The sequence below is a fragment of the Hemitrygon akajei genome, chromosome 22, assembly GCF_048418815.1.
Source record: "Hemitrygon akajei chromosome 22, sHemAka1.3, whole genome shotgun sequence".
Classification (NCBI taxonomy): domain Eukaryota; kingdom Metazoa; phylum Chordata; class Chondrichthyes; order Myliobatiformes; family Dasyatidae; genus Hemitrygon; species Hemitrygon akajei.
In genome coordinates, this window is record NC_133145.1 from 16,097,533 (window position 1) to 16,124,104 (window position 26,572).

Consider the following 26,572-nt stretch of genomic DNA (forward strand, 5'->3'; position numbering starts at 1 on the left):
ATCTGCACAACCCTACTCACTGTCTTGGTATGGTCACTTTGCGCTACAATAGACATCCTGCTGTTCTAATCGTGCTCTCTCTTGCGTAATTTTATATAACTGATGCTGTTATTTTATGCTTTTTTAACCCGTGAATGCTTTGTATCTGATGTACTGTGCATGTGGTGCTGTGACAAGGTTTTCATGGCACCTCTGAATACACATGCTTGTGCACGTGATAATAAAATCACCTTTGACTTTCAGTTTTGCGCCTTCATGCTTCTCCAATCCCCTCGCCTCTCCATCCCGCTAGTCCCTTTCCCGCTCTAATCGCTGATTTCTATCAGCAGCCGGATGACGCGGGATGCCCAGGAGACTTTAAATGCGGGGGAGAGCAGCGGGGCTGAGCAGAGAAACCGCAGAGAGGGAAATCCGGTGATCACTGGCAGAGGAACAATGGTGCTCTCAATTCGGCAGGTATCCTATTGCAGCGATTTCGCGCGTGCGAATCAATTTAATTTCAAGAGTTTGTGTAACTAATTATATGGGCAAACTTAAATATTTAGGTTTGTTTCGAGATGTGGAAATATTTCTGTTATAAGATTTTCTTTTTCGGGGTTTTAAATTCCGGCAGGTTCACGTTTCATCGTGTTCTTCCTGAAAATGGAAAAGTCGGAAAAATGGCAAGAAAATTCTTCTCAACTCGTTGGCTCAGGAACTGGATCGACAGAAAATCTGAGAAACCAGTTCGGTAAGGAGTCAGTGGCTACTAGCATTCTACAACCCGAGTGGGAGATAAACCGAACATGCCCAATTGAAGTGCAGAGAGAAAACCGAGGGAACTGAAGATGAATGGAAATAGAAAGGGGAAGCAGAGGAGGAGAGATAAGACCGAGGATAAACTTAGGGTGTTAGACTCGGTTAGTTTTGAAGGTTGAATATCGAACCTACCTATTGCCTGTACACACCCATAGATTATCCAACACCAGTAATTTTATTCAGCACATTGATCGCGCATTGATAATCAGGTAAAATATATATAGTATACCTCAGTAAGGACCTCTAACTTTACCGGCAACCTTCTGCAAATTGGTGTTAATCTCCGACTTTCTGGATTTTTGTGAGGGAGAAAGCTTTGTCCCAGTTGCACCGTAAGCTGATATATCAGGAGAAGCTGCAGATAGGAGGCTTGCACAGAGATGTAAGTTCCATTGCTCGTAGTTAGACATCTAAAACAAGGTGGTTGAGAATAGCAGAGTAGGAGTTTTGCTTTTTTTCCCTGTCTCCTTACAGCACTCAGCTCACTGAGTCTATGTTGACTTGGGGTAGTCTCATTAATCCTTTCCCCCACATCCCCTATAACCTATTCTATCTCACATGCCTATCAACTGCAACCTCCACCCCCCATTTTGCTTACCACCCACCAACACTAGGGACAATTCACAGTGGTCTGTTATCTACCAAATCACACATCTCAGAGACGTGGGAGAAAACTGGAGCATCCAAGGGAATCCCCCTCCCCCTGTGTTACAGGGAAAAGATGCAAACTTCAGGGATGGAGGTCAGAGTTAACCAGGTCCTTGGAGCTGAGAGACAGCTCCATTATCCACAGTGCTTCTCTGGTGCAGTTGGGGATGACAGAATACATGTCAACCCCAAGGGACAGGAAAAGCATAGGATGGAAGTGGGTTTGGAAGAAGGAAACAGAAGGGTCAGGAACAATAAACGGGATGAATCAGATGGGGCAGGAGATAGAATAGGAACAGTGTAGGAGCTGAGATTGGTGTGGGACTGAGGAGTGGTAGGTTGGCTTCTGAAATGTGCTCCATAAGAATCTAATCAAAATCAATGACTACCATGATTAATGGTAACAAGTTGTAGGAAATTGTTGAGAATAGAACTATGTTTTAGCTGCTCCTATCTGATGGTCTATCAGCTGCTTACTTACTGAAATTGAAATCTGCACCACATATTGTTTGAAGATGAGGAAGACCGGGAATTATGGAAAGTTAAAAGCAAAAATAAAACTATCCTGCTGGAGGAGGATAGGAATAGCCTATGTGCTGAATAGCTGTTGCTGGCAATGAAGAGCAGATAAAATAAATCGGCAATCCTCCTATACCATTCAACATCTCAATAGGTCAAGTAAGGAATTTTGAAATGTTACCTCTGTTTTAATCAAATACGTACAAAGCAATTTCTAGTAAAGAGTCAACAAACAGATAACATGGTTTAGTGATATTGGTTGAAGGATTACTATAACAAGACTAAAACTCCCTTGCTTTCTCCCAACTCTAAGGACCTAGTCATCTCTGAACTCTGTTGCTGGAGTTTGCATCTTCTCCCCGTCACCCCCTTGAGGCTCCAGTTTTCTCCCACTTCACTGAAAGGATGAGAAAGAGGCAGGTTGACACCTCCAGCAGCACCTCAGTACTGCCTCCTGATTCATGAGGAACAAAATGATTGCAACTCCAGATCCAATGCAGCATAAAAACCACAATAAACCTAAAAAAACACAATAAATATAAATATGGAAGCAATCCAATAACACACAATGTACAATCATTATTGGGAGCCATTGCATCTCTGCACACTGCTATTTTCCTTATCACCACTGGACTATCAGTTTACATTCAGTTTAGGACTTTAATCTTAAATCAAATTCAGTAGCAGGGGATGGTATTTAGCAATGATAATTAAGTGTGGATACCATATTCTGAAAAATATGGGAATTCACTAACTCATTGACTGGTTCCGTATGGGACAGTTTGAATATTGGGTTTTAGATGACTGGGATGAACTAATGCATAAGTAAATAGAGCTAGTATAGTGGAGCTCAGCAAATCTGAAGAGAAATGGACAATCGACGTTTCAGGTTGCGACCCTTCATCTGGACTGAGAGGGTAGATTGGGTGATATCTGGTGTAAGAGGGTGGAACAAGAGCTAGTGAGCAACAAGTGAATCCAGGTGACGAGGGGAGAGAGGCAGATGGAAGACGGAGAGAAGAAATAGTGACAGAGACTGGGAGGTGATAAAAGGGCTGCAGATGGTTGAACCTGATAAGAAAGGAAGGCAGGGCATTGGAACCAAATAACAGAAGCAGGGAGGGCAGATGGGAACAGTGGTGGAAGGGGCCCAGTGGAAGCAGGAGTGTGTGGGTGATGGGCAAATGGGGTGGGTGGGGGGAGGTAGAGACTGCGTGGTGGGTGTTGGGATGTTTAGGAGGAGCTTGATAAATCAAGAGGAGAGAGTAAGTGGTAATATAGTAGTGATGATCTTTGCCTATCAAACAGTAATGAACTACAATAGACTGAGTGTATCAGCAGCATAACAGATCAGTGCCGCGAGCTGCGGTGGGAACACTGGTTTGCACCAAGTAAAGCCTTCAATGCTGGGGATCTGTATGGTACATTTTGATTTTCTGCTCTTTAAATCTTGTACTCAGAAACATCAGGAGTTCTTGGGGATTTATTTCAGGGATTTTTCTTCGAGCAGCAAACACAAATCCAGGAAGACCCAAAGGATGTTTTGCTTGTGAAATGCCAGTTATTTTCCAAGCCTATCTTCCCTCTGATAAACATCATCTGACCAATATAATAATAATAACTTAATTTATATAGCACTTTTCATATATTAGGATACAGGCTAAAAGTTCTTTGCATTGATTGTAAAGATAAATCAATATAGTTGTAAGAATATGAAAAATCATAAGTAAAGACAAACATTATATAGAATAACATGCAATCCAATATAGCAAATTATATAAATCTAATCAACATCAACCATCAGTAAGTAATCCTATAATTAGGCCAAATTAAATGTTTCACAGATCCCGGCATTTCTCAGTCAGTTGAGTATTCCAGATTTTTGGTGCATAAGAGCAGAAGGCCACATCACTAGTTCTCACATGCTTGGCTCTAGGAATACTAAGCATGCCAGTATTCTTGGATCTAAGATTACGATCGGGGATGTAAGAGGATAAACATTTCAAGACATGTGGAGGAGCTACAGTAGATTATTCAGAGTCTTGTTGTTCCTTTCTGCGCCTTGTGATGTATCGGGTAGCAATTTTGCAATTTCTTCAGCATCTGTCTGTTATTTTATGAGGCCAAGTTGCTAGCTCAACAGTCAACCTAGCACGGATGAAAAGATGTGCAAGGAGCTGGCCAGATTTGAACCTGGGACCATTCGCCTTGAAGTCCGGGGAGGATGCCTCTACACCACCAGTCAATTCAGAGTATTGTAAATTTGATCCTAAAGGACACAGGCAGCCAGTGTAATGATTCCAAAACTGATCAAATGTGCCCAGATTTTCTTTTTTTTGGTTAAGATTCTTGCTGCTGTATTTTGAACAATCTGTAGCCAATTTATATCTTTCTTAGGCAGTCCTGAAAAGAGTGCATTACAGTTGGCTAATCAGCTAAATACAAAAACATCTTGAGATGTTGTAAGAAATTGAACCCGTGCAATGTTCCTTCAATGAAAAGAATGCAGTCTTAATAATCTGGTTAATATATGATTTAAAATTTAGCTCGGTCAATAATAATGCCTAAATTCTTTACCTCTGGCTTGATGTGATTATCTTACATTGTAATCCATTATTTTGATCAAGTTTATTTCTAAGATTCACACTTTTTTATTGCTAGCAATAACCAAATTTCTGTTTTTTCTTAATTAGTTTAAGGAAATTTGAACACATCCATTTTATTGCTAGTAAGACACTGGACCAGAGGGTTTAAAGCCCCTGGGTTATCTGGTGTAACAGACAAATACAGTTGTGTGCTGTCTGCATAGCTGTGGTAATTCACCTTTTGATTTAAGATAATCTGACATAATAGGAGCATGTAGGACAACAACAGTCAAGAATTGATCCTTGCAGCACACCAAACACAAAACACTGGCCACAGATCAGAAAGGAGCAGTACAGGGAGGGCGGGGAGAAAAATTACAATATCAGTGACAGTAAGTTAAAAGCAGATCAGAACATGAATCATTATCACAGTGTGAGTCTGAGTGGCTCTGGAAAGAGCAGCATTTATTGGTCATCCCTATCGCCTCTTTCTTGAACCACTGCAATGTATGAGGATGTTTCCACAGCATTAACGAGAAGCTGAGGAATTTCCATCCAGTTTCCATATCGTGATAATTTTTGAAATGTGGCTGGTGTGTAAATTTGAGATGATATCTTTTCAAGCTGTTCATCATTGCTTAAGATTTCCAGAGTATACAGAATCTCTTGTGTCTCCTTTGCTAGTTTGTCTTGGGGAAGAGTTTGCAAAGAATCACCCAATGATTTGCCTGACTGTAAGTGTGTTAGTTTGTGTATGTGCACTGTACTGTATATTGGAAAATATAAAATTTCTTGCACCCATATACAGCTAACTCTGTATTTAACTGAGTGCATACCTAAGCAAATTGCATGTGCACCTTATTAGTGTCCTGATGGGTCTTGGCCCGAAATGTCGACTGTTTATTCCCCTCTGTGCACCTTAGGTTGAATTATGAAAAGAAAACATCCAAAAGAGAAATGGAATCATGGACATTTTGAGATTCATCACTTCCTTTCCAATCAGCAGAACCCACTGTTGCCTATTCTCACATGAACATAACCAGCTTCCATTTCAATGCATTGCTACAGCTTTTGTAATATTACTTCCAGTTGTAGGAAGTTCTACGTTCCCCCAACATTCTTGATAAATAAGAAGACTGGTGATTATCTTACATTGTAATCCATTATTTTGATCTTTCCTATAACTAGAAATATTTCCTCTACTCTATCAAAAGATCATAATTTAAAGACCTCTATCAATTCACCACTTGGTTTATTCTTTTCAAAAGTAGAAACCCATATAGTTTGCCCCATTCTACATATTAATATATACCCAATCCCCTCCTTGTAAATCTTATTTACAACACTTACATCCTGCCCATTGACATTTAGGGTGGCAATGAAAGTCCTTCATCTATGTCCATACATGCCATCGCACACAGGTTCTTCATTGCTGTTTCCATAACAATTTGTTTGACCAGTCAGGGTTGTTAGCCCTAAGCTGAACCCACAAACCAGGAGAACTGGTGGACCACTCTTAATCTGGCCTCTATCCTTTGACCTGTTTGGTATGGGTGACCCTACCAAGAGCCAAAGCATAAGCCAACAAGGCTCTCCGGGTCACTTGCCTCCAAATACTATGGCAAAATTGTGGTCCTTGCAGAGGATTTACAACCCTAGTGCCTTTGTATTCTCTTTAAAGAATGTTGGTCAGAAATGTATAAATGTGGTCCAATCCAGATTTTAAATAATTTTATTGTAATTCCCTATTTAAAAAAATTAGTCATCTGAAAATAAAATGTATAATTATCAGATGTTGTGGTCCATGTAGGGACCAATGACGTGGATAGGAAGAAGGAGGAAGTCCTGCAAAGAGAGTTTTAGGGAGTTAGGTGCAAAGTTGAAGGACAGGACCTCCAGGGTTGCAATCTCAGGATTGCTCCCTGTGCCACGTGCGAGTGAGGCTAGTAATAGGAAGATAATGCAGCTAAATACGTGGGTAAGGAGATGGTGCAGGAGGGAGGGCTTTATCTTTCTGGACAATTGGGCTTTGTTCTGGGGAAGGTGGGACCTGTTCGGATGGGACTAACAAGGGGACTAAGGGGACTAACATCTTTGCAGGTAGGTTAGCTAGTGCTGCTCCGGGGGGATTTAAACTACATTTGGAGGGGCAGAGGAACCAGAGTGTTAGAGCAGATGGTGAAGTGGAGGAGGCTAAAGGTCATGTGAGGACTGCTTGTGTGGACAGAAATCAAAGGTTTGTATGTGATAGAAATGTTCTCAGGTGCCAAACTGAAGAGACTGGGGAAGAGGCGTCTGGCTCTTGAATAGAGAAAGATAGGAGACAGCGTGTAAGAGAGGATAGGCAGATGACAGAGAAGAGATGCACTCAGACCGAAGGTTTGAGATGTATCTATTTTAATGCAAGGAGTGTTGTGAACAAAGTGGATGAGCTAAGAACTTGGATCAGTTCTTGGAGATATGATGTGGTGGCCATTACAGAGACTTGGATGGATCAGGGACAGAAATGGTTAACAGAAGTGCCGAGTTTTAGATGTTTCAGAAAGAACAGGGAGGGAGGCAAAAGAGGTGGGGGTGTGGCACTGTTGATCAGAGGTAGTGTCACGGCTGCAGAAAAGGTGGACGTCATGGAGGGATTGTCTACAGAGTGTCTGTGGATGGAGATTAGGAACAGGAAGGGGTCAATAACTTTATTGGGTGTTTTTTATCGGCCGCCCAGTAGTAACAGGGATATTGAGGAGCAGATAGGGAAACAGATCCTGGAAAGGTGTAATAATAACAGTTGTTGTGATGGGAGATTTTAATTTCCCAAATATAGATTGGCATCTCTCTAGAGCAAGGGGTTTAGATGGGGTGGAGTTTGTTAGGCGTGTTCAGGAAGGTTTCTTGCCACAATACTGTATGTAGATAAGCCTACAAGAGGAGAGGCTGTACTTGATTTAGTATTGGGAAATGAACCTGGTCAGGTGTCAGATCTCTCAGTGGGAGACCACTTTGGAGATAGTGATCATAATTCTATCTCCTTTACAATAGCATTGGAAAGAGATAGGAACAGAGAAGTTAGAAAAGTGTTTAATTGGAGTAAGGGGAATTATGAAGCTATTAGGCAGGAAATTGGAAGCTTAAATTGGAAACAGGTGTTCTCAAGGCAAAGTACGGAAGAAGTGTGGCAAATGTTCAGAGTGTAGTCAAGCGCAACGCGCTTCTAAAGAAACACACGGAGGCAGAGAGAGCTGAAAGAATGCCTTTACTGATTCAAAATCGCACGCTTAAATCTCCCCTCCCATGGGCCCCTGCGACCCGCGGGGCAGACATGACGTTAGACTGTCACCGGAAGGTCCGCCCTGAGCAGGTAGTTCCAAACGCACTACCGCGTGTCTGCCCGCGGCTCCCGATGGCGGTTTGAGTCCCAGCGTGTGCGGGCCGCCACAAGGGAATATTTGTGTGAAGTTCTGCATAGATACGTTACAATGAGATGGGGAAGTTATGGTAGGGTGCAGGAACCATGGTGGACAAAGGCTGTAATAAATCTGGTCAAAAAGAAAAGAAAAGCTTACAAAAGGTTCAGAGAGCTAGGTAATGTTAGAGATCTAGAAGATTATAAGGCTAACAGGAAGGAGCCTAAGAAGGAAATTAGGAGAGCCAGAAGGGTCATGAGAAGTCCTTGGCGGGCAGGATTAAGGAAAATCCCAAGGCATTCTACAAGTATGTGAAGAGCAAGAGGATAAGACATGAAAGGATAGGACCTATCAAGTGTGACAGTGGTAAAGTGTGTATGGAACCAGAGGAAATAACAGGTACTTAATGAATACTTTAATTCAATATTCACTATGGAAAAGGCTCTTGGTGATAATAATGATGCCTTGCAGCAGATTGAAAAGCTTGAGCAGGTAGATATTAAGAAAGAGGATGTGCTGGAGCTTTTGGAAAGCATCAGGTTGGATAAGTTGCTGGGACTGGATGAGATGTACCCCAGGCTACTGTGGGAAGTGAGGAAAGAGATTGCTGAGCCTCTGGCGATGATCTTTGCATCATCAATGGGGACGGGAGAGGTTCCAGAGGATTGGAAGGTTGCGAATGTTGTTCCTTTATTCAAGAAAGTGAGTAGAGATAGACTAGGAAATTATAGACCATTGAGTCTTACTTCAGTGGTTGGTAAATTGATGGAGAAGATCCTGAGAGGCAGGATTTATGAACGTTTGGAGAGGTATAATGTGATTAGGAATAGTCAGCACGGTTTTGTCAAGGGCTGTTCATGTCTTACGAGCCTGATTGAATTTTTTAAGGATGTGACTAAACATATTGATGAAGGAAGAGCAGTATATGTAGTGTATATGGATTTCAGTGAGGCATTTGATAAGGTGCCCCATGCAAGGCTTATTGAGAAAGTAAGGAGGCATGTGGGTCGAGAATTGGCTTGCTCACAGAAGACAAAGGGTGGTTGTACGCTGGTCATATTCTGCATGGAGGTCGGTCACCAGTGTAGTGCCTCAGGGATCTGTTCTGTGACCCTTACTCTTGGTGATTTTTATAAATGACCTGGATGAGGAAGTGGATAGATGGGTTAGTAAGTTTGCTGATGACACAAAGGTTGGAGGTGTTGTGGATAGTGTGGAGGGCTGTCAGAGGTTACAGCGGGACATTGATAGGATGCAAAACTGGGCTGAGAAGTGGCAGATGGAGTTCAACCCAGATAAGTGTGAAGTGGTTCATTTTGGTAGGTCAAATTTGATAGCAGAATATAGTATTAATGGTAAGATTCTTGGCAGTGTGGAGGATCAGAGGGATCTTGGGGTCCGAGTCCATAGGATGCTCAAAGCAGCTGTGCAGGATGACTCAGTGGTTAAGAAGGTATATTGGCTTTCATCAATCGTGGAATTGAATTTAGGAGCCAAGAGGTAATGTTGCAGCTATATAGGACCCTGGTCAGATCCTACTTGGAGTACTGTGCTCAGTTTTGGTTGCCTCACTACAGGAAAGATGTGGAAGCCATAGAAAGGGTGCAGAGGAGATTTACAAGGATGTTGCTTGGATTTGGGAGCATGTCTTATGAGGACAGGTTGAGTGAACTCGGCCTTTTCTCCTTGGAACGATGGAGGATGAGGGGTGACCTGATAGAGGTGTATAAGATATTGAGGGGCATTGATTGTGTGGATAGTCAGAGGCTTTTTCCTAGGGCTGAAATGGTTGCCACAAGAGGACATAGGTTTAAAGTGCTGGGGAGAAGTCAGGGGTAATTTTTTTACTCAGAGTGGTGAGTGCGTGGAATGGGCTGCCGGCAACGGTGGTGGAGGCAGATACAATAGGGTCTTTTTAGAGACTTTTGGATAGGTACATGGAGCTTAGAAAAATAGAGGCCTATATGTAAGCCTAGTAATTTCTAGGGTAGGGACATGTTCAGCACAACCTTGTGTGCCGAAGGGCCTGTATTGTGCTGTAGGTTTTCTATCTTTCTATGTTTCTATAATTTGGCTTGTTTTCTGCTAAAAGACTTGAATAATTTGGATCCCAATTTTAATGATTATGTATCAGTATTCTGTGACTAATTTGGTGGCCTGCCCTATTTGGATTCACACTTTAACATAATTTGGAACCTTTATATTTTTCTTACTTACATGTAATACCTAAAACATATTTTATTTCCCAATTCCACACTAGTTTGCAAAGTTTATACTAGTTATGAAATATCTTGGTAACAACACACCTCCAACCAAGACATAGCTCACAAACTTATAAATTCTGTTTTTGATTTCAAAATCTGCACCATAAAAATAATTTTCAAACAATGATAAAAACATTGAACATTTTTTTTGTTCTGGTTGTGTTGCTTCTTGTAAAAATTGTGTATTAATGGTCTGGTGAATATTGCTTATCTGATGCTATGTGACTGTTATGTTGCTGCAAGTTAATTTTTCATTGCACCATAAATGTATTTGCGCATCTCATAATAAACTTGAATTTCACTTGTTTGGACAGAGTGATAGGGGCAGCTGGTGTACAAGTAGATGCAGTGTATATTGAGACTATGAGGAAGGATAGGCAATGATAGGGCAAAATTGCAGTCAGTGGGATGAGTTGAAATGTAACATGGGAGGAGAATTGAAAAAGGTGATGAATACAGGACTGAAAGTGTTATATTTGAGTGAATGTAGTGTATGGAATAAAGTAGATGATCTTGCAGTACATTTAGAGATTGATATGTATGACATTGTGGGCATCTCCGAGTCGTAGCTAAAAGAAGATCACAGTTGGGAGCATAACATCCAAGGATACTCATTGTATCAAAATGACAGACAAGTAGGCAGAAGGGGTAGGGATGTTGATAAAAAATGAAATTAAACTCTTAGAAAGCGGTAACATAGGATTAGAAGATGTAGAATCCTTGTCAGTTGAGTTAAGAAACTGTAAGCATAAAAAGACCCTGACATATACAGAATCTGTATCAGTATATACAGGAGTTATATACAGGCCTCTGAACAGTAGGCAGGATGTTGGGTACAAATTCCACTGGGAGAGACAAAAAGCATGAAAAGGGGCTATGTTACGATTGTTATGGGGGATTTCAAAATGTAGATAGATTGGAAAAATCAATTTGGTGCTGAATCTCAAGAGGTGGAATTTGTAGAATGCCTATGAGATAGATTTTGAGAGCAGCTTGAGGTTGAGCCCATTAGGGGAAAGGCAATTCTGGATTGGGGGTTGTGTAATGAACCAGATTTGATTAGGGAGCTTAAGGTAAAGGGACACTTAGGAGCCAGTGATCATAATATGATAGAATTCACTCTGCAGTTTGAGAGGGCGAGCTAAAGTCAGATGTTTCAGTATAACTATGGAGTAAAGGGAAGTACAGAGGCATGAGGGAGGAGCTGGACAAAGTTGATTGGAAGGGGACACTAGCAGGGATGACTGCAGAGCTGCAATCACTGTAGTCACTGGAAGCAATTAGGTAGGCAGAGGGAAGATACATCCTAAAGATGAAGAATTAAGTGAGGATGATGATGAGGCTGACAAGACAAGTCAAAGACAGCATAAAAGCAAAAGTGAAGGCATTTAATATAGCAAAATTTAGTGAGAAGTTAGAGAATTGGTAAACTTTCAAAAAACTAACAGAAAACAACTAAAGGCATAGACTTTTCTAAATGGAGAGAAAAAATCAGAGGTACAAGGGGACTTGGGAGTCTTCGTACAGGATTATCTAAACGTTATCTTGCAGGTTGAGTTAGTGGTGAGGAAGGCAAGTACAATGTTAACATTCATATCAAGAGGTCTCGAATATAAAAGCAAGGATGTCGAGGATTTATAAGGCATTAGTCAGACTACACTTGGATTACCGTAAATAATTCTGGGCTCCTTATCGAAGAAAATATATGCTGTCATTGGAGAAGGCCAAGAGAAGGTTTATGAAAATGATTCCAGAAATGGAAAGGTTAATGTATGAGGAGCATTTGATGGCTCTGGACCTGTACTCAGTAGAGTTTAAAAGAATGAGGGGGGGATCTCATTGAAACCTATTGAATTTGAAATGCCTAAATAGAGTGGATGTAGAGAGGATGTTTAGTGGTGGAGTCTAAGAACAGAGAGCACAGCCTCAGAATAGAGGGATTTCTGTTTAGAACAGAGATGAGGAGGAATTTCTTTAGCCAGAGGGTAGAGGATCTGTGGAATTTCTTGCAAAGTCATTGGGTATATTTGAAGCAGAGATTGATAGGTTCTTGATTAGTTAGGGTGTCAAATGTTAAGGGTAGAAGGCAGAAGAATGGGGCTGAGAGGGAGAATAAATCAGCCATGCTGGAATGACGAAGCAGATGAACATCAAAGAAACATCTTGGACATCAAAGAATCACAGTATGGTGACAGCAATGAGGAGACCATTCTGCCCATCATGTCTGTGCTGGAAATTTACTAGAACAACTCATCTTGACCTTGCCATTATTTTCTTCACCATATCCAGTCTCCTCTCGCAGGCCACAGTGGAACCTGACTGAACAATCTGCAGGCAGTACATTCCAGATTCAAACCACATGTAACATAAAATGGTTTTTCTCACCTCGTTATTCTTTTTTTCCCCATTTGTTTAATACCTGGGAGACTTTGACTACTCCAAGCCTCCCATCATCTCTCTCCAGTGCCTCTTATCATTTTACCAAATACCCTCGGTCTCCCCCTTAGAAAACAATACCAGTATCTCTTGTTTGTCCTTGAAGGCTGTCAGCCTTCATCCCAGGAACCACTCCTGTAAATTTCCTCTGGACCTTCTCCAGTACCTCCATATCCTTCCTACGATAAGGCAACCAGAATTGAACACAGTTCTCTTGTTGAGATATGATCTGTGCTTTATAAAGGTTCAGCATGGTTTCCCTGTTTTTGCATCAGCCCAGACATTTTGTAGGAATATAACATTGAATTGCTTAGCAATATGCAGTATTTGAAGAAATAAATAAATTCAAATTCAATGACCCCACTTAGAGTACTGTTCTCAGCTGGTCGCCTCACTACAGGAAGGATGTGGAAGCCATAGAAAGGGTGCAGAGGAGATTTACAAGGATGTTGCCTGGATTGGGGAGCATGCCTTATGAGAATAGGTTGAGTGAACTCAGCCTTTTCTCTTTGGAGCGACGGAGGATGAGAGGTGACCTGATAGAGGTGTATAAGATGATGAGAGGCATTGATCGTGTGGATAGTCAGAGGCTTTTTCCCAGGTCTGAAGTGGTTGCCACAAGAGGACACAGGTTTAAGGTGCTGGGGAGTAGGTACAGAGGAGATGTCAGGGGTAAGTTTTTTACTCAGAGAGTGGTGAGTGAGTGGAATGGGCTGCTGACAACGATGGTGGAGGTGGATACGATAGGGTCTTTTTAGAGACTTTTAGAGAGGTACATGAAGCTTAGTAAAATAGAGGGCCATAGGTAAGCCTAGTAATTTCTAAGGTAGGGACATGTTCAGCATAACTTTGTGGGCTGAAGGGCCTGTATTGTGCTGTAGGTTTTCTATGTTTCTATGTATCTACAGAATTAAAGAAGAGACAATAAAATGAGTGGAAAACTGTAATGTACCATGCTATAAGCAAAGACAAACCTAAACCCAATTTAACTTCACTGAACATGCTGAAAAAGGAAAGTTGAAGTATTTCAAATGAACTTGTAAGTCATTTCACTGAACTGTAAGGTGCTTTAATTATTGACCTGTTTTGCAGGATTAGGATCAGGACAAGACCAGCATTTGTTACCTATTTTTAATAGCCTTGACAGGTGGTTTTCTATGTCAGTGTTTAGATGTTTTAGAGAAGTGCCTCATTACTCTCTTCTCGGACAGAGTCATAGGGTCATATTTCATGTAAACAGGCCCATATTTGACTATACCCTTATCCCTCTAAACCAGGGGTTCCCAACCATGCTTAATAGTATTGGTCCATGGCATAAAAAAGGTTAGGAACTCCTGCACTAAAACTTTCCATGTACCCATCCAAGTACCCCATAAGAATATATGATAAAGTAGCAGAATTAAGCCATTCGGGCCATTGATTCAGCTCCATTCTCCCACCTTACTTATCAAGAACAGTGTCAAGGAACGACTGCGCAGGTACATGGATGTCAGCGAGTTAGGCCAGTGGGAAGAATTTTTTTAAAAGACAGCTTTATAGAGCGGGCATCTGAAGAGCAGGAGTCAGAGTAGGAGGTCTTTGGCTCAACAGGTGATAATGGGTCGAGGCGAGGTAAGTTACTTGTGAAGTATAGGAATAAGAAGTATGTCTGTGAGGCTGGTGTTCTGTACTGGGTGCGGATGTGAGATGTCCAGGAGACTGCTGGCCTCCCAGACGGCCACATCTTCGCCAGGTGCATTGAGCTGCAGCTCCTTAGGGACCGGGTCAGGGAAAGTGAGGAGGTGATAGAGAGGAGCTATAGGCAAGTAGTCACACTGGGGCCTCAGGAGACAGATAAGTGGGTAACAGTCAGGAGAGGGAAGGGCAAGAGTCAAATAGAGAGTATCTCTGTGGCTGTCCTCCTTAACAATAAGTACTCCTGTTTCAGTACAGTTGGTGGGGGACAACCTACCTGGGGGAAGCAACAGTAGCCGCGCTCAGAAGGGTAGGGAAAAGAACAGGATGGTGCAGTGATAGGGGACTCTATAGTTAGGGGGTCAGACAGGCGATTCTGTGGATGCAGGAAAGAAACACCGATGATAGTTTGCCTCCCAGGTGCCAGGGTCCGGGGTGTTTCTGATTGCATCCAAGATATCCTGAAGTGGGAAGGTGAACAGCCAGAAGTCGTGGTACATATTGATACCAACGACATAGGTAGGAAAAGGGAGGAGGTCCTGAAAACAGACTACAGGGAGTTAGGAAGTAAGTTGAGAAGCAGGACCTCAAAGGTAGTAATCTCGGGATGACTGCCTGTGCCACGTGACAGTGAGTATAGGAATAGAGTGAGGTGGAGGATAAATGCGTGGCTGAGGGATTGGAGGCAGGGGGCAGGGATTCAGATTTCTGGATCATTGGGACCTCTTTTAGGGCAGGCGTGACCTGTACAAAAAGGACAGGTTGCACTTGAATTTGAGGGGGACCAATATGTTGGCAAGGAGGTTTGCTAAGTTTATTGGGGAGAGTTTAAACTAGAATTGCTGTGGAGTGGGAACCGAACTGCAGAGACGAGGAAGGAGCAGTTGGCTGACAAATAGAGAAAGCTTAGAGACAGTGCGAGAGGGAGGATAGGCAGGTGACAGAGAAGGGATACACTCAGACTGATGGTTTGAGATGTGTCTATTTTAAAGCAAAGAGTATCATGAACAAAGCGGATGAGCTTAGAGCATGGATCAGTACTTGGCGTTATTATGTTGCAGCCATTACAGAGATTTGGATGGCTCAGGGGCAGGAATGGCTACTTAGAGTGCCAGGCTTTAGATGTTTCAGAAAGGACAGAGAGGGAAGCAAAAGAGGTGGGGGCGTGGTACTGCTGATCAGAAATAGTGTCACAGCTGCAGAAAAGGAGGAAGTCATGGAGAGATTGTCTACTGAGTCTCTGTGGGTGTAAGTTAGGAACAGGAAGGGATCAATAACTCTACTGGGTGTTTTTTATAGACCGCCCAATAGTAACAGGGACATCGAGGAGCAGATAGGGAGACAGATTCTGGAAAGATGCAATAATAACAGGGTTGATGTGGTGGGAGATTTTAATTTCCCAAATATTGATTGGCATCTCCCTAGAGCAAGGGGTTTAGATGGGGTGGAGTTTGTTAGGTGTGTTCAGGAAGGTTTCCTGACACAATATATAAAGAAGCTACAAGAGGTAAGGCTGTACTTGATCTGGTATTGGGAAATGAACCTGGTCAGGTGTCAGGTCTCTCAGTGGGAGAGCATTTTGGAGATAGTGATCACAATTCTATCTCCTTTACCATTGCATTGGAGAGGGATAGGAACAGAAAAGTTAGGAAAGCATTTAACTGGTGTAAGGGGAAATATGAAGCTATCAGGGAACTTGGACACATAAATTGGGAACAGATGTTCTCAGGGAAATGTACAGAGAAATGTGGCAAGTGTTCATGGGATATTCTGCATAGGTACATTCAAATGAGACAGGGAAAGGATGGTAGGGTACTGGAACCATAGTGTACAAAGGCTGTTGAAAATTTAGTCAAGAAGAAAAGCTTACGAAAGGTTCAAAAAAACTAGGTAATGATAGAGATCTAGAAGATTATAAGGCTAGCTGGAAGGAGCTTAAGAATGAAATTAGGAGAGCCAGAAGGGGCCAAGAGAAGGCTTTGGCGAGAAGGATTAATGAAAATCCCAAGACATTCTACAAGTATGTGAAGAGCAAGACAATAAGACATGAGAGAATAGGACTAATCAAGTGTGACTGTGGAAAATTGTGTATGGAATCAGAGGAGATAGTGGAGGTACTTAATGAATACTTTGCTTCAGTATTCACTACGGAAAAGGGCCTTGGTGATTGTAGGGGTGACTTATAGCAGACTGAAAAGCTTGAGCATATAGACATTAAGAAAGAGGATGTGCTGCAACTTTTAGAAAGCATTAAGTTGGATAAGTCACCGGGACTGGACGAGATGTACCCGAGGCCTCTGTGGGAGGCGAGGGAGGAGATTGTTGAGCCTCTGGCAATGATCTTTGCATCAGCAATGGGGACAGGAGAGGTTCCAGATGATTTGAGGGTTGCAGATGTTGTTTCCTTATTCAAGAAAGGGAGGAGATATAGCCCAGGAAATTATAGACCAGTGAGTCTTACTTCAGTGGTTGGTAAGTTGATGAAGAAGATCCTGAGAGGCAGGACTTATGTGCATTTGGGGAGGTGTAATTTGATTAGGAATAGTCAGCATGGCTTTGTCAAATGCCGGTTGTGCCTTACGAGCCTGATTGAATTTTTTGAGGGTGTGAGTAAACACAGTGATGAAGGTAGAGCAGTTGATGTCATGTATATAGATTTCAGCAAGGCCTTTGACAAGGTACCCCATGCAAGGCTTATGGAGAAAGTAAGGAGGCATGGGATCCAAGGGGACCCTGCTTTGTGGTTCCAGAATTGGCTTGCCCACAGAAGGCAGAGTGATTGTAGACGTGTCATATTCTGCATTGAGGTTGGTGACCAGTGATGTGCCTCAGGAATCTGTTCTGGGACACCTTGTCTTCATGATTTTTATAAATGGCCTGGATGAGGAAGTGGATGGATGGGTTAGTAAATTTGCTGATGACGCAAAGGTTGGGGGTGTTGTGGATAGTATAGAGGGCTGTCAGAAGTTACAGTGGGACATCGATAGGATGCAAAACTGGGCTGAGAAGTGGCAGATGGAGTTCAACCCAGATAAGTATGAAGTGGTTCATTTTGGTAGGTCAAATATGATGGCAGAATATAGTATTAATGGTAAGACTCTTGGCAGTGTGGAGGATCAGAGGGATCTTGGGGTCCGAGTCCATAGGTCGCTCAAAGCAGCTGCGCAGGTTGACTCTGTGGTTAAGAAGGCATATGGTGCATTGGCCTTCATCAACTGTGGGAATGAATTCAAGAGCCAAGAGGTAATGTTACAGCTGTATAGAACCCTGGTAAGTTCTTGGATTACTGTGCTCAGTTCTGGTCACCTCACTACAGGAAGGATGTGGAAACTATAGAAAGGGTGCTGAGGAGATTTCCAAGGATGTTGCCTGGATTGGGGAGCATGCCTTATGAGAATAAGTTGAGTGAAATTGGCCTTTTCTCCTTGGAGCGATGGAGGATGAGAGGTGACTTGATTGAGTTGTTTCAGATGATGAATGGCATTGATCCTGTGGATAGTCAGAGGCTTTTTCTCAGAGCTGAAATGGCTAACACAAGTGATGCACCATCAATAACTCACGCTGAGACTTAGGAAGTGAGATATCGGCTTTTATTGACTGGAAGAACAAACAACACTACATCCTGGGAAAATGAGGGAGAGCAGCAGACCACAGTCGCCTTTATACAGGGGTCTGTGGGAGGAGCCACAGGAGCAGTCAGCAGGGTCTGTGGGAGGAGCCACAGGAGCAGTCAGACAGGTATATCTAGTTCACCACAAGAGGGCACAGTTTTAAGGTTCTTGGAAGTAGGTACAGAGGGGATGTCAGGAGTAAGATTTTTACACAGAGAGTAGTGAGTGCGTGAAATGGAAGCGGCTACAACAGAGTCTTTTAAGAGGCTCCTGGATAAGTACACGGAGCTTAGAAATATCGAGGGCTATGGCTAACCCTAGGTAATTTCTAAAGTAAGTACATATTCAGCAATGCATTGTGGGCTGAAGTGCCTGTATTGTGCTGTAGGTTTTCTATGTTTCACCTATCAATCCCTGCCTTAAATACATAATGACTTGACCTCCGCATCATCTGTGGCAATGAATTCCACAGATACACCACCCTTTGGCTGAAGAAATTCCTCATGACCTCAGTTATAAAGGACCCTCCCTTTTTTCTGAGGCATAGATTCTCCTAATGGAAACTTTTAAATGATGTTAATGTGGAACAGACTTGATCGGCTGAATGGCCTTAATCTGCTCCTATGTCTTATGTACCCATCTCAATCATTTCTTCTGGCAGGTCATTCAATATACCAACAACCCTCTGGGTGAATAAGTTGTCCCTTGAGTTCTTATTAAATCTCCCTTTTCATCTTAAACTTAAGCCTCTAGCTTTTGATTCCTCAACCCTGGGGAAAAAGATTTTGCTCATTCACCCTATCGAGGTTTTATGCAAACAAAGACATGGTGATATATGTCTGCAGATGCTTGGATCTGGAGCAACAGACAAACTGTTGGGGGGAACTCAATGGGTCAGGGAGTATCTGTGAGGAAAATGGATAGTTGACATCTTAGGTTGAGACCCTTCAACTGGACTGAAATAGTTTGTGGTTATGTTATTTGGAGCATTGAACCTTTTGCGGGCATTTCACTTAACCCAAGTTTCTGATAACTCCACCCACTCTCACCATAGATGTCCTGTGAGATCCTCAGCTGGCTCCACTCACTGCACCAAGCTGACCATTGATGATCCAATGCATCACCTTAAAATCTGTGCTCCCACTGCATCCCTGCCCTGGCCCACTGGGTACCAATACCCTCCTGAAAATCTGATCTTCCCAAGCACAGACACCCAGGCCTCTCTGAGGCACCACAGAAACCACTATATATGACTAATTGGTGTAAGTGACACCTCCAAGACAATTCAAGTTCATTGTCATATGCACAAGAATGGTGAGGTACAGGTATGATGAAAAACTTGTTTGCAGCAACATCACAGGCATATAGCTTCAGACAAAACTCATGACATAAACATAAATTATATTTAACTTATATAAGACAGAGAAGAGTTTGAAAGACTCTTCAATATAAGATATTAGTGCAAAGGAAAATACAATCAGCGACAAGACTTTCTAATCCAGGCAACATCTTTGGGAAGGCAAAAGAGACAGCAGATACGGGAATCTGAAGGGACACTCAAGATGCTGGAAGAGCTCAATGTGTTGAGAATCATCTGTGGATGGTTCAGTTCTTTGCTGAGAGTGATGGGCTCATGCATTGGCACCTTATCCTCATCAGGATGGTGTTACATCAGATGTTATAACAAACTTTAAGCTTTAAGGTGGCATCAATACGTTGCACCGCTGACTGATGGACTTGGAGTCCTTGTCAAAGGTGCCCTAAACAGTGAACCTTTGCCGTTCTCCACATTATAAAATTAAATCTGGCTGATGAATGATGCCGATCACCACAACAATAGGAGAAAGGCGAGAAGTGCTGGCTTTTCCCAGATCCCAATACTGAAAAATGAATAAACTTTTAAAAATAAAGTGAGTTCCTGTGAATGGAAACTCGCATACCAATAAAGCACCATTGAACTGCTTGGGTGAAGAAGAAGCTTAGCCCTCAGATCATACAATGAGAAAGAACAGCATCCCAATTCTGTAAACAAGTTCACCATATGGTTACCACCTGGGTGTAGTGCAGAATCTTTCTTCATTCTGTGTAGATGTTCTCGGGGATGTATAATATCTGGTTTAGAGCATCTAAGAACTGTTTTAAAGGGAAATGTTTGATCTCTCTGTGTTTCAGGAGCAGAGCGGTTTACACCATACACCAACGTTATCATGCCAAGCCTATTTGGGATCATCAGTTTTTTGGGCATCATAGGCAACTCCATTGTAATCTACACCACTGTAAAGAAGACCAAGTTGAGGTACAAGCACACAGTGCCCGATGTATTTATTTTCAACCTGTCCTTGGTTGATCTGTTGTTTCTTCTGGGAATGCCTTTCCTCATTCATCAGCTTGTCGGGAATGGATCCTGGCATTTTGGAGCAGTCATGTGCACCATCATAACCAGCTTAGACAGCAACAGCCAAGTCACCAGCACCTATATACTGACTGCAATGACCTTTGATCGTTACCTGGCCACAGTTCACCCTCTGAAATCAGCCTACATGCGCACACCATCCATGGCTACCTTGGTGGTCTGCTTAGTTTGGCTGGTGTCCTTCTTAACCATCATCCCAGTGTGGCTGTACAGTGGATTAATGCTACGACCCGACGGCACGGTTGGTTGTGCTTTACTTTTGCCCAACCCAGCCACTGACATTTACTGGTTTACACTTTACCAATTCATACTGGTTTTTGCCACCCCTCTGGTTATCATCTGTGTTATTTACTTTAAGATCCTTCAGCACATGTCTACAACTGTCGTCCCACTACCACAGCAAAGTATAAGATTGAGAACAAGGAAAATGACCCGGATGGCAGTGGCTATTTGTTCAACTTTTTTCATATGTTGGGGACCTTTCTATATCCTTCAGCTGGTACACCTAAGAATTGAACAGCCAAGCGTCACTTTCTTCTGTGCCTACAACTTTGCCATCAGCCTGGGCTATGCCAACAGCTGTATCAACCCTTTTTTGTACCTTGTCTTGAGTGAGACCTTCAAGCGGCGCTTTCTGGTGGCGATCCAACCCACTCGTCAGCAGGTCCAGGTGGCTAACAGTGAGGCAGAAGGAAGCATGTCTATCAGGCTCACCGGTGAACTCTCTCAACGCACTCGTTTCACAGGAGAGTTCTCACAAAGTGTTTTGCCCGTAACAGTCACAGTTCAGTGATGGTCCATCCAGTGGTGAATATTTGAAAGATATCCTACTTTCATTAATACCACCAAACTCATGATACTAATTTGAAGGTATACATAACTGAAGAAATCTCTAGGAAGCAAAAGACATTGGAAACCTTGTCAGAACTGCTCTCACCTTATTACTGTTAATGTCAGAAGCATTACTGAACCCCACTTGTGCAAAAGCAACCAACATTTTCCTCTTGAAAAACTGGTGGTAGCTAAGATAGTTATAAATTGCTCCTCATATAGGTAAGTGGCAAAGGAATGAAGGAGGGGAGAGGGACAGGGAGGAGGGCAGTGGGGGGAGAGAGAGAGGAGAGTGAGAGAGAGTGGAGGAGAGTGAGAGAGAGTGCGAGAGAGGTACAGTGAAGTAAGCAGGGAAAAAGGACAAATGGGACTGTGTTGCTGGGACCTGGCATGGACACAATGGACCATTCCTTCACACTGTTGCAGAATTTATATGTACACTTAGTGAAGTGGAGTAGCCTCTGACAAATTTTCCAGCAATCAGCCTTCCCTCTTTCCCACCATCCCTCAGCTGAACTCAGATCAAAGCCCAACAGGGATGAACAGATGGAAGGAAACCTGCACAATACGAAATGGGGGGTTGGTCATATGTCACTTTAGTGGGATTCGTGATTCCCAGATGATGAAGAACATTTTAATGTCTGTTCATGCTGACACTATCCCAGTGTGATGAAAGAGATGTCCTGTGGAAATCAAGGATGAGTAAGGGGGAAGGTGAATGAGAGAGTGTTAGTTATAGTACAGCTGATAGAAACATTATCAATGATAAGCATGAAATTTACTATGGAATTGTAGCTGACAGAACACAGAGAAGGGTTTATTGTAACCACATTTGATGACTAAATTGTGCTGTTGTGCTTTTTGTGTGTAGAATGAACCAAGTGCTAGCCATGTCAGTACTGCCTGTGATACATTGTGATGCTTTGTATGGGCACACGTCCAGTGGCAGGTATGCTTTTTGAGCAGCTGGTGAGATGAGGGGGGTGTGGGGGTGGGCAACGGTAAGAAGTTTGATCTGAGATTCTAATGATCCATGACTGCTGTGGAGTCTGACAATATTCCTCTGCCTCCACTATCTGCTCTTGAGTACTTCAGTTGGGTGAGTCGCAGATGACTATCTTTCTTAACGGCCACTCCAGTTTATGACTATTTGAACACGATGGCAGGCAAGAGCCCTGTGCCAGTTCACTCCACCCACACCTCCCCCTGCCCATCTGAGTAGCCTCTTCAGAGATGATTCTTCTCTTTGTCTTCCTAGAGTGGGAAACAGACCCTTCAGGCCAACTGGTCCATGCCGACCAAGATTCCCATCTAAGCTATTCCTATTTGCCTATGTTTGGCCCATATCTCCTTAAATATTTCCTATCCATGTACCTGTCCAAGTGTTGTTATTGTACCTGCCTTAACCATTTCCTCTGGCAAGTTGTTCTATATACTGACCAGACACTGGGTAAAAAGGTTATTCCTCAGGTTCCTATTAAATCTCTGCCCTCTCATTTTAATCTGATGCTTTCTCATTCCTAATTCCCGACCTTGGGAGAAGACCTTGGGTATGCCCCCAATTATTCTATACATCTCGAAAGGTCACCCTCATTCTCCTATAGGCCAAGTATAAAGTCCTAGCCTGCTTTTCCGCTCTCTATAACTCAGTCTCTCGAGTCCTGGAAACACCCTTGCAACTTTTTTTCAGTTTAAGCACATCTTTGTATAACCTAGTGACGATAACTGAACATAATATTATAAATGTGGCCTCACCAAAATCTTGTGCAACTACAATATATCATCTCAACTTCTATACTCAATGCCCTGATTAATGAAGGCCAGTGCAGCAGAAACTGTCTTCACCACTCTGTCTACCTGTGATGTCACTTTCAGAAAACTATGTACTGAAATTCTGTTCTACAACTCCTGCATGTGCTTTACCTGGTTTTCTAATTAAAGTACCTGTTCATACTGCAGCCTTCTTGAGGCCAAAAATGGCATTAACTTTATACATTATTTTTTCCATATATCAGGAATTAAATGGGATGATTGCAGCATTTAATGATGGGTGTACATGAATACATAAACTGTACTCCTCACTGTTCCTAAATCTTTGTTCTGTGAAACTGTTCAATTGTGTAATATCATTATGTCAGTTCAGAATGAATGCCTTAAAGGGATATTGCTTTTATGAAAAGATGCTCATCAAATTTCTCCTCATGTTATTGTAAGTGTTCAAAGTTAACTGCAACAATTTTGATTTGTAGAATAGAAATGATTGGGAGCAATTCTGTGAGGATGTTTCGCAAGGATGAATGTGCAAATATGCCCAAGTTCTAAGACTGTGGGAGATGAAAATCCCTTCCAACATGTGCCTATCTAGAGATCCATTCTAGTCAGGGTCTCAGATGGTTTGGCCTCTTCAGCACTCCTTTGAGAGCTGAGGATGATTTGCTTCCACTGCAGTTCTGAGGCGTTTTTATGTGATATTCTTTAAAGTAATGAGGTCTAGACAGAGCAAGCTTCTTGTCCAGTGGTACACAAATGCACACACATTTCCTAGGATCCCCTTCCTTTCATTACCTGCACCCTTCTTCAGTCTCCTTTTCTCCTAACTCTCTCTCTCTCTCTGCTTCCCTACCCTTCCTTTCTGCCTAAACCCACTTGCTGTTCTGTCACTCACTGGTTGGTTGCCCTCTTGGAGAGTGAGATAGCCACCTTCCAACCAAGTCCCGGCAGCCACACGATGCAAGGTTAGTGGCCTGTCTAAGCCACACCAAACCTGTAGAAAATCACAGAAGATCCTCAGTTGCCTGCCTAATGTTTTGACTGTGGTCACCTACTGTGAGGGTAGATGGTTTGATATTGATGAGGGCTTTTCTATTGGATGAATGTTCACTCATCTTGTGGGAGCAGCAGTGTCCCAAGTTACTGCAACCTGGGTTTGCCAAGAGGTGCTGAATTGAGAACAGGAATCACTAGAAACGCTGGACAGATCAGCAAGTATCTATGGAGTAAAAAATGTCAATATTACCAAGTAATAATCTTTCTGCAAAGATATTTGATCTTAGAAATCCAAGAGTTTGTCATCACTTGCAGAAATGGGAAGAATGTAGAAGCAAAGAGACTGATAAACAAGTAAGAAAAGCTCTGTGATAGAAAGCTGAGAGATTGTAGTTCAGGCAAAGGGGTTGGTATTAAGTGCCTCTTCTCTGTGAAAACACAGGGGAGAGATTCCTCTCCATTAGTTTTATGCTGAAGTTGGTAAATCCATCATAACCTCTGTAGTTATAAAATATCTTCTATTTTGCCTTCTAAAAAAAATAGAAACATAGAAAACCCACAGCACAATACAGGCCCTTTGGCCCACAAAGTTGTGCTGAACATGTCCCTATCTTAGAAATTACTAGGCTTACCTATAGCCCTCTATTTTTATAGACAATAGACAATAGGTGCAGAAGTAGACCATTCGGCCCTTCGAGCCTGCACCGCCATTTTGAGATCATGGCTGATCATCTACTATCAATACCCGGTTCCTGCCTTGTCCCCATATCCCTTGATTCCCCTATCCATAAGATACCTATCTAGCTCCTTCTTGAAAGCATCCAGAGAATTGGCCTCCACTGCCTTCCGAGGCAGTGCATTCCAGACCCCCACAACTCTCTGGGAGAAGAAGTTTTTCCTTAACTCTGTCCTAAATGACCTACCCATTCTCAAACCATGCCCCCTGGTGCTGGACTCACCCAGCATCTGGAACATATTTCCTGCCTCTATCTTGTCCAATACCTTAATAATCTTATATGTTGCAATCAGATCCCCTCTCAATCTCCTTAATTCCAGTGTGTACAAGCCCAGTCTCTCTAACCTCTCTGCGTAAGACAGTCCTGACATCCCAGGAATTAACCTCGTGAATCTACGCTGCACTTCCTCTACAGCCAGGATGTCCTTCCTTAACCCTGGAGACCAAAACTGTACACAATACTCCAGGTGTGGTCTCACCAGGGCCCTGTACAAATGCAAGAGGATTTTCTTGCTCTTGTACTCAATTCCCTTTTTTACTCAATTTTTCTAAGCTCCATGTACCTATCCAAAAACCTCTTAAAAGATTCTATTGTATCCGCCTCCACCACCATTGCCGGCAGCCCATTCCACACACTCACCATTCTCTGAGTAAAAAACTTACCCCTGACATCTCCTCTGTACCTACACCCCAGCACCTTAAACCTGTGTCCTCTGGTGGCAACCATTTAAGCCCTGGGAAAAAGCCTCTGACTATCCACACGATCAAAGCCTCTCATCATCTTATACACCTCTATCAGGTCACCTCTCATCCTCCATCGCTCTAAGGAGAAAAGGCTGCGTTCACTCAACCTATTCTCATAAGGCATGCTTCCCAATCCAGGCAACATCCTTGTAAATCTCCTCTGCACCCTTTCTATGGCTTCCACATCCTCCCTGAAGTGAGGCGACCAGAACTGAGCACAGTACTCCAAGTGGGGTCTAACCAGGGTTCTATATAGCTGCACTCTCTTTAACTTCCCATTTGGTTCACTGTCTCATTCTTTTACATTCCTTTTTACCCTCTCATTCTCTCTCATGTTGTTTCCACAGCTTTGCTCTGTCATTCTCTCTGGGTTCCTCACATTCTCTTTATAGAGTTGTACATCTCCTACAGTCTGTTGAAGCCAGAACCTGAAGAGAGGGGTTGCACCAAGGTCAGAGTCCATTGACTTGCTGATTTGACTGAAAAATGTGTTAAGCATGTCTGTAACATCGAACCTGGATGTGATCAGGTCAGCATCAAAGTCAAAGTAAATTTTATTATCAAAGTACATATATGTCACCATATACAACCCTGAGATTCGTTTTCCTGTGGGCATACTCAGCAAATCTATAGCATTTAAATTGTAACAGGATTAATGAAAGATTAAGCAGAGTGCAAAAGACAGCAAACTGTGAAAATACAAATATAAATAAATAGCAATAAATAATGAGAACATGAGATAAAGAGACCTTAAGGTGAGATCATTAGTTGTAGGAACATTTCAACAATGGGGCAAGTGAGTGTCATATCCTCTTTTATTCATGAGCCCGATGGGTGGGGGATGAGGTGTAGTAACTGTTCTTGAACCTGGTGGTGCTTGTCCTGAGGCTCCTGTACTTTCTACCTGATAGCAGCAGCAAGAAGAGAGCATAGCCTGTGTAGTGGGCATCTCTGATGAAGGATGCTGCTTTCTTATGACAGCGTTTCATGTAGTTGTGCTCCATGGTTTTACCCGTGATGTACTGGGCTGAATCTACTACCTTTTGTCGGATTTTCCATTCAAAGGCATTGGTGTTCCCATAGCAAGCCGTAGGCAGCCAGTCAATACACTCTCCACTGCACATCTGTAGAAGGTTGTCAACATTTCCT

The 26,572-nt window shown here is 42.7% G+C and overlaps 1 protein-coding gene across 1 annotated transcript; it reads left to right on the forward strand.

The window, feature by feature from the left end:
- Window positions 1-393: 393 nt before the first annotated feature.
- On the forward strand, window positions 394-21,139 carry LOC140714923 (melanin-concentrating hormone receptor 1-like). The gene is made up of 3 exons (XM_073026591.1): window positions 394-456; window positions 614-730; window positions 20,106-21,139. The coding sequence occupies exons 2-3, from the start codon at window positions 643-645 to the stop codon at window positions 21,137-21,139; spliced, it is 1,122 nt and encodes a 373-aa protein (XP_072882692.1). The 5' UTR covers window positions 394-456; window positions 614-642.
- Window positions 21,140-26,572: the final 5,433 nt, after the last annotated feature.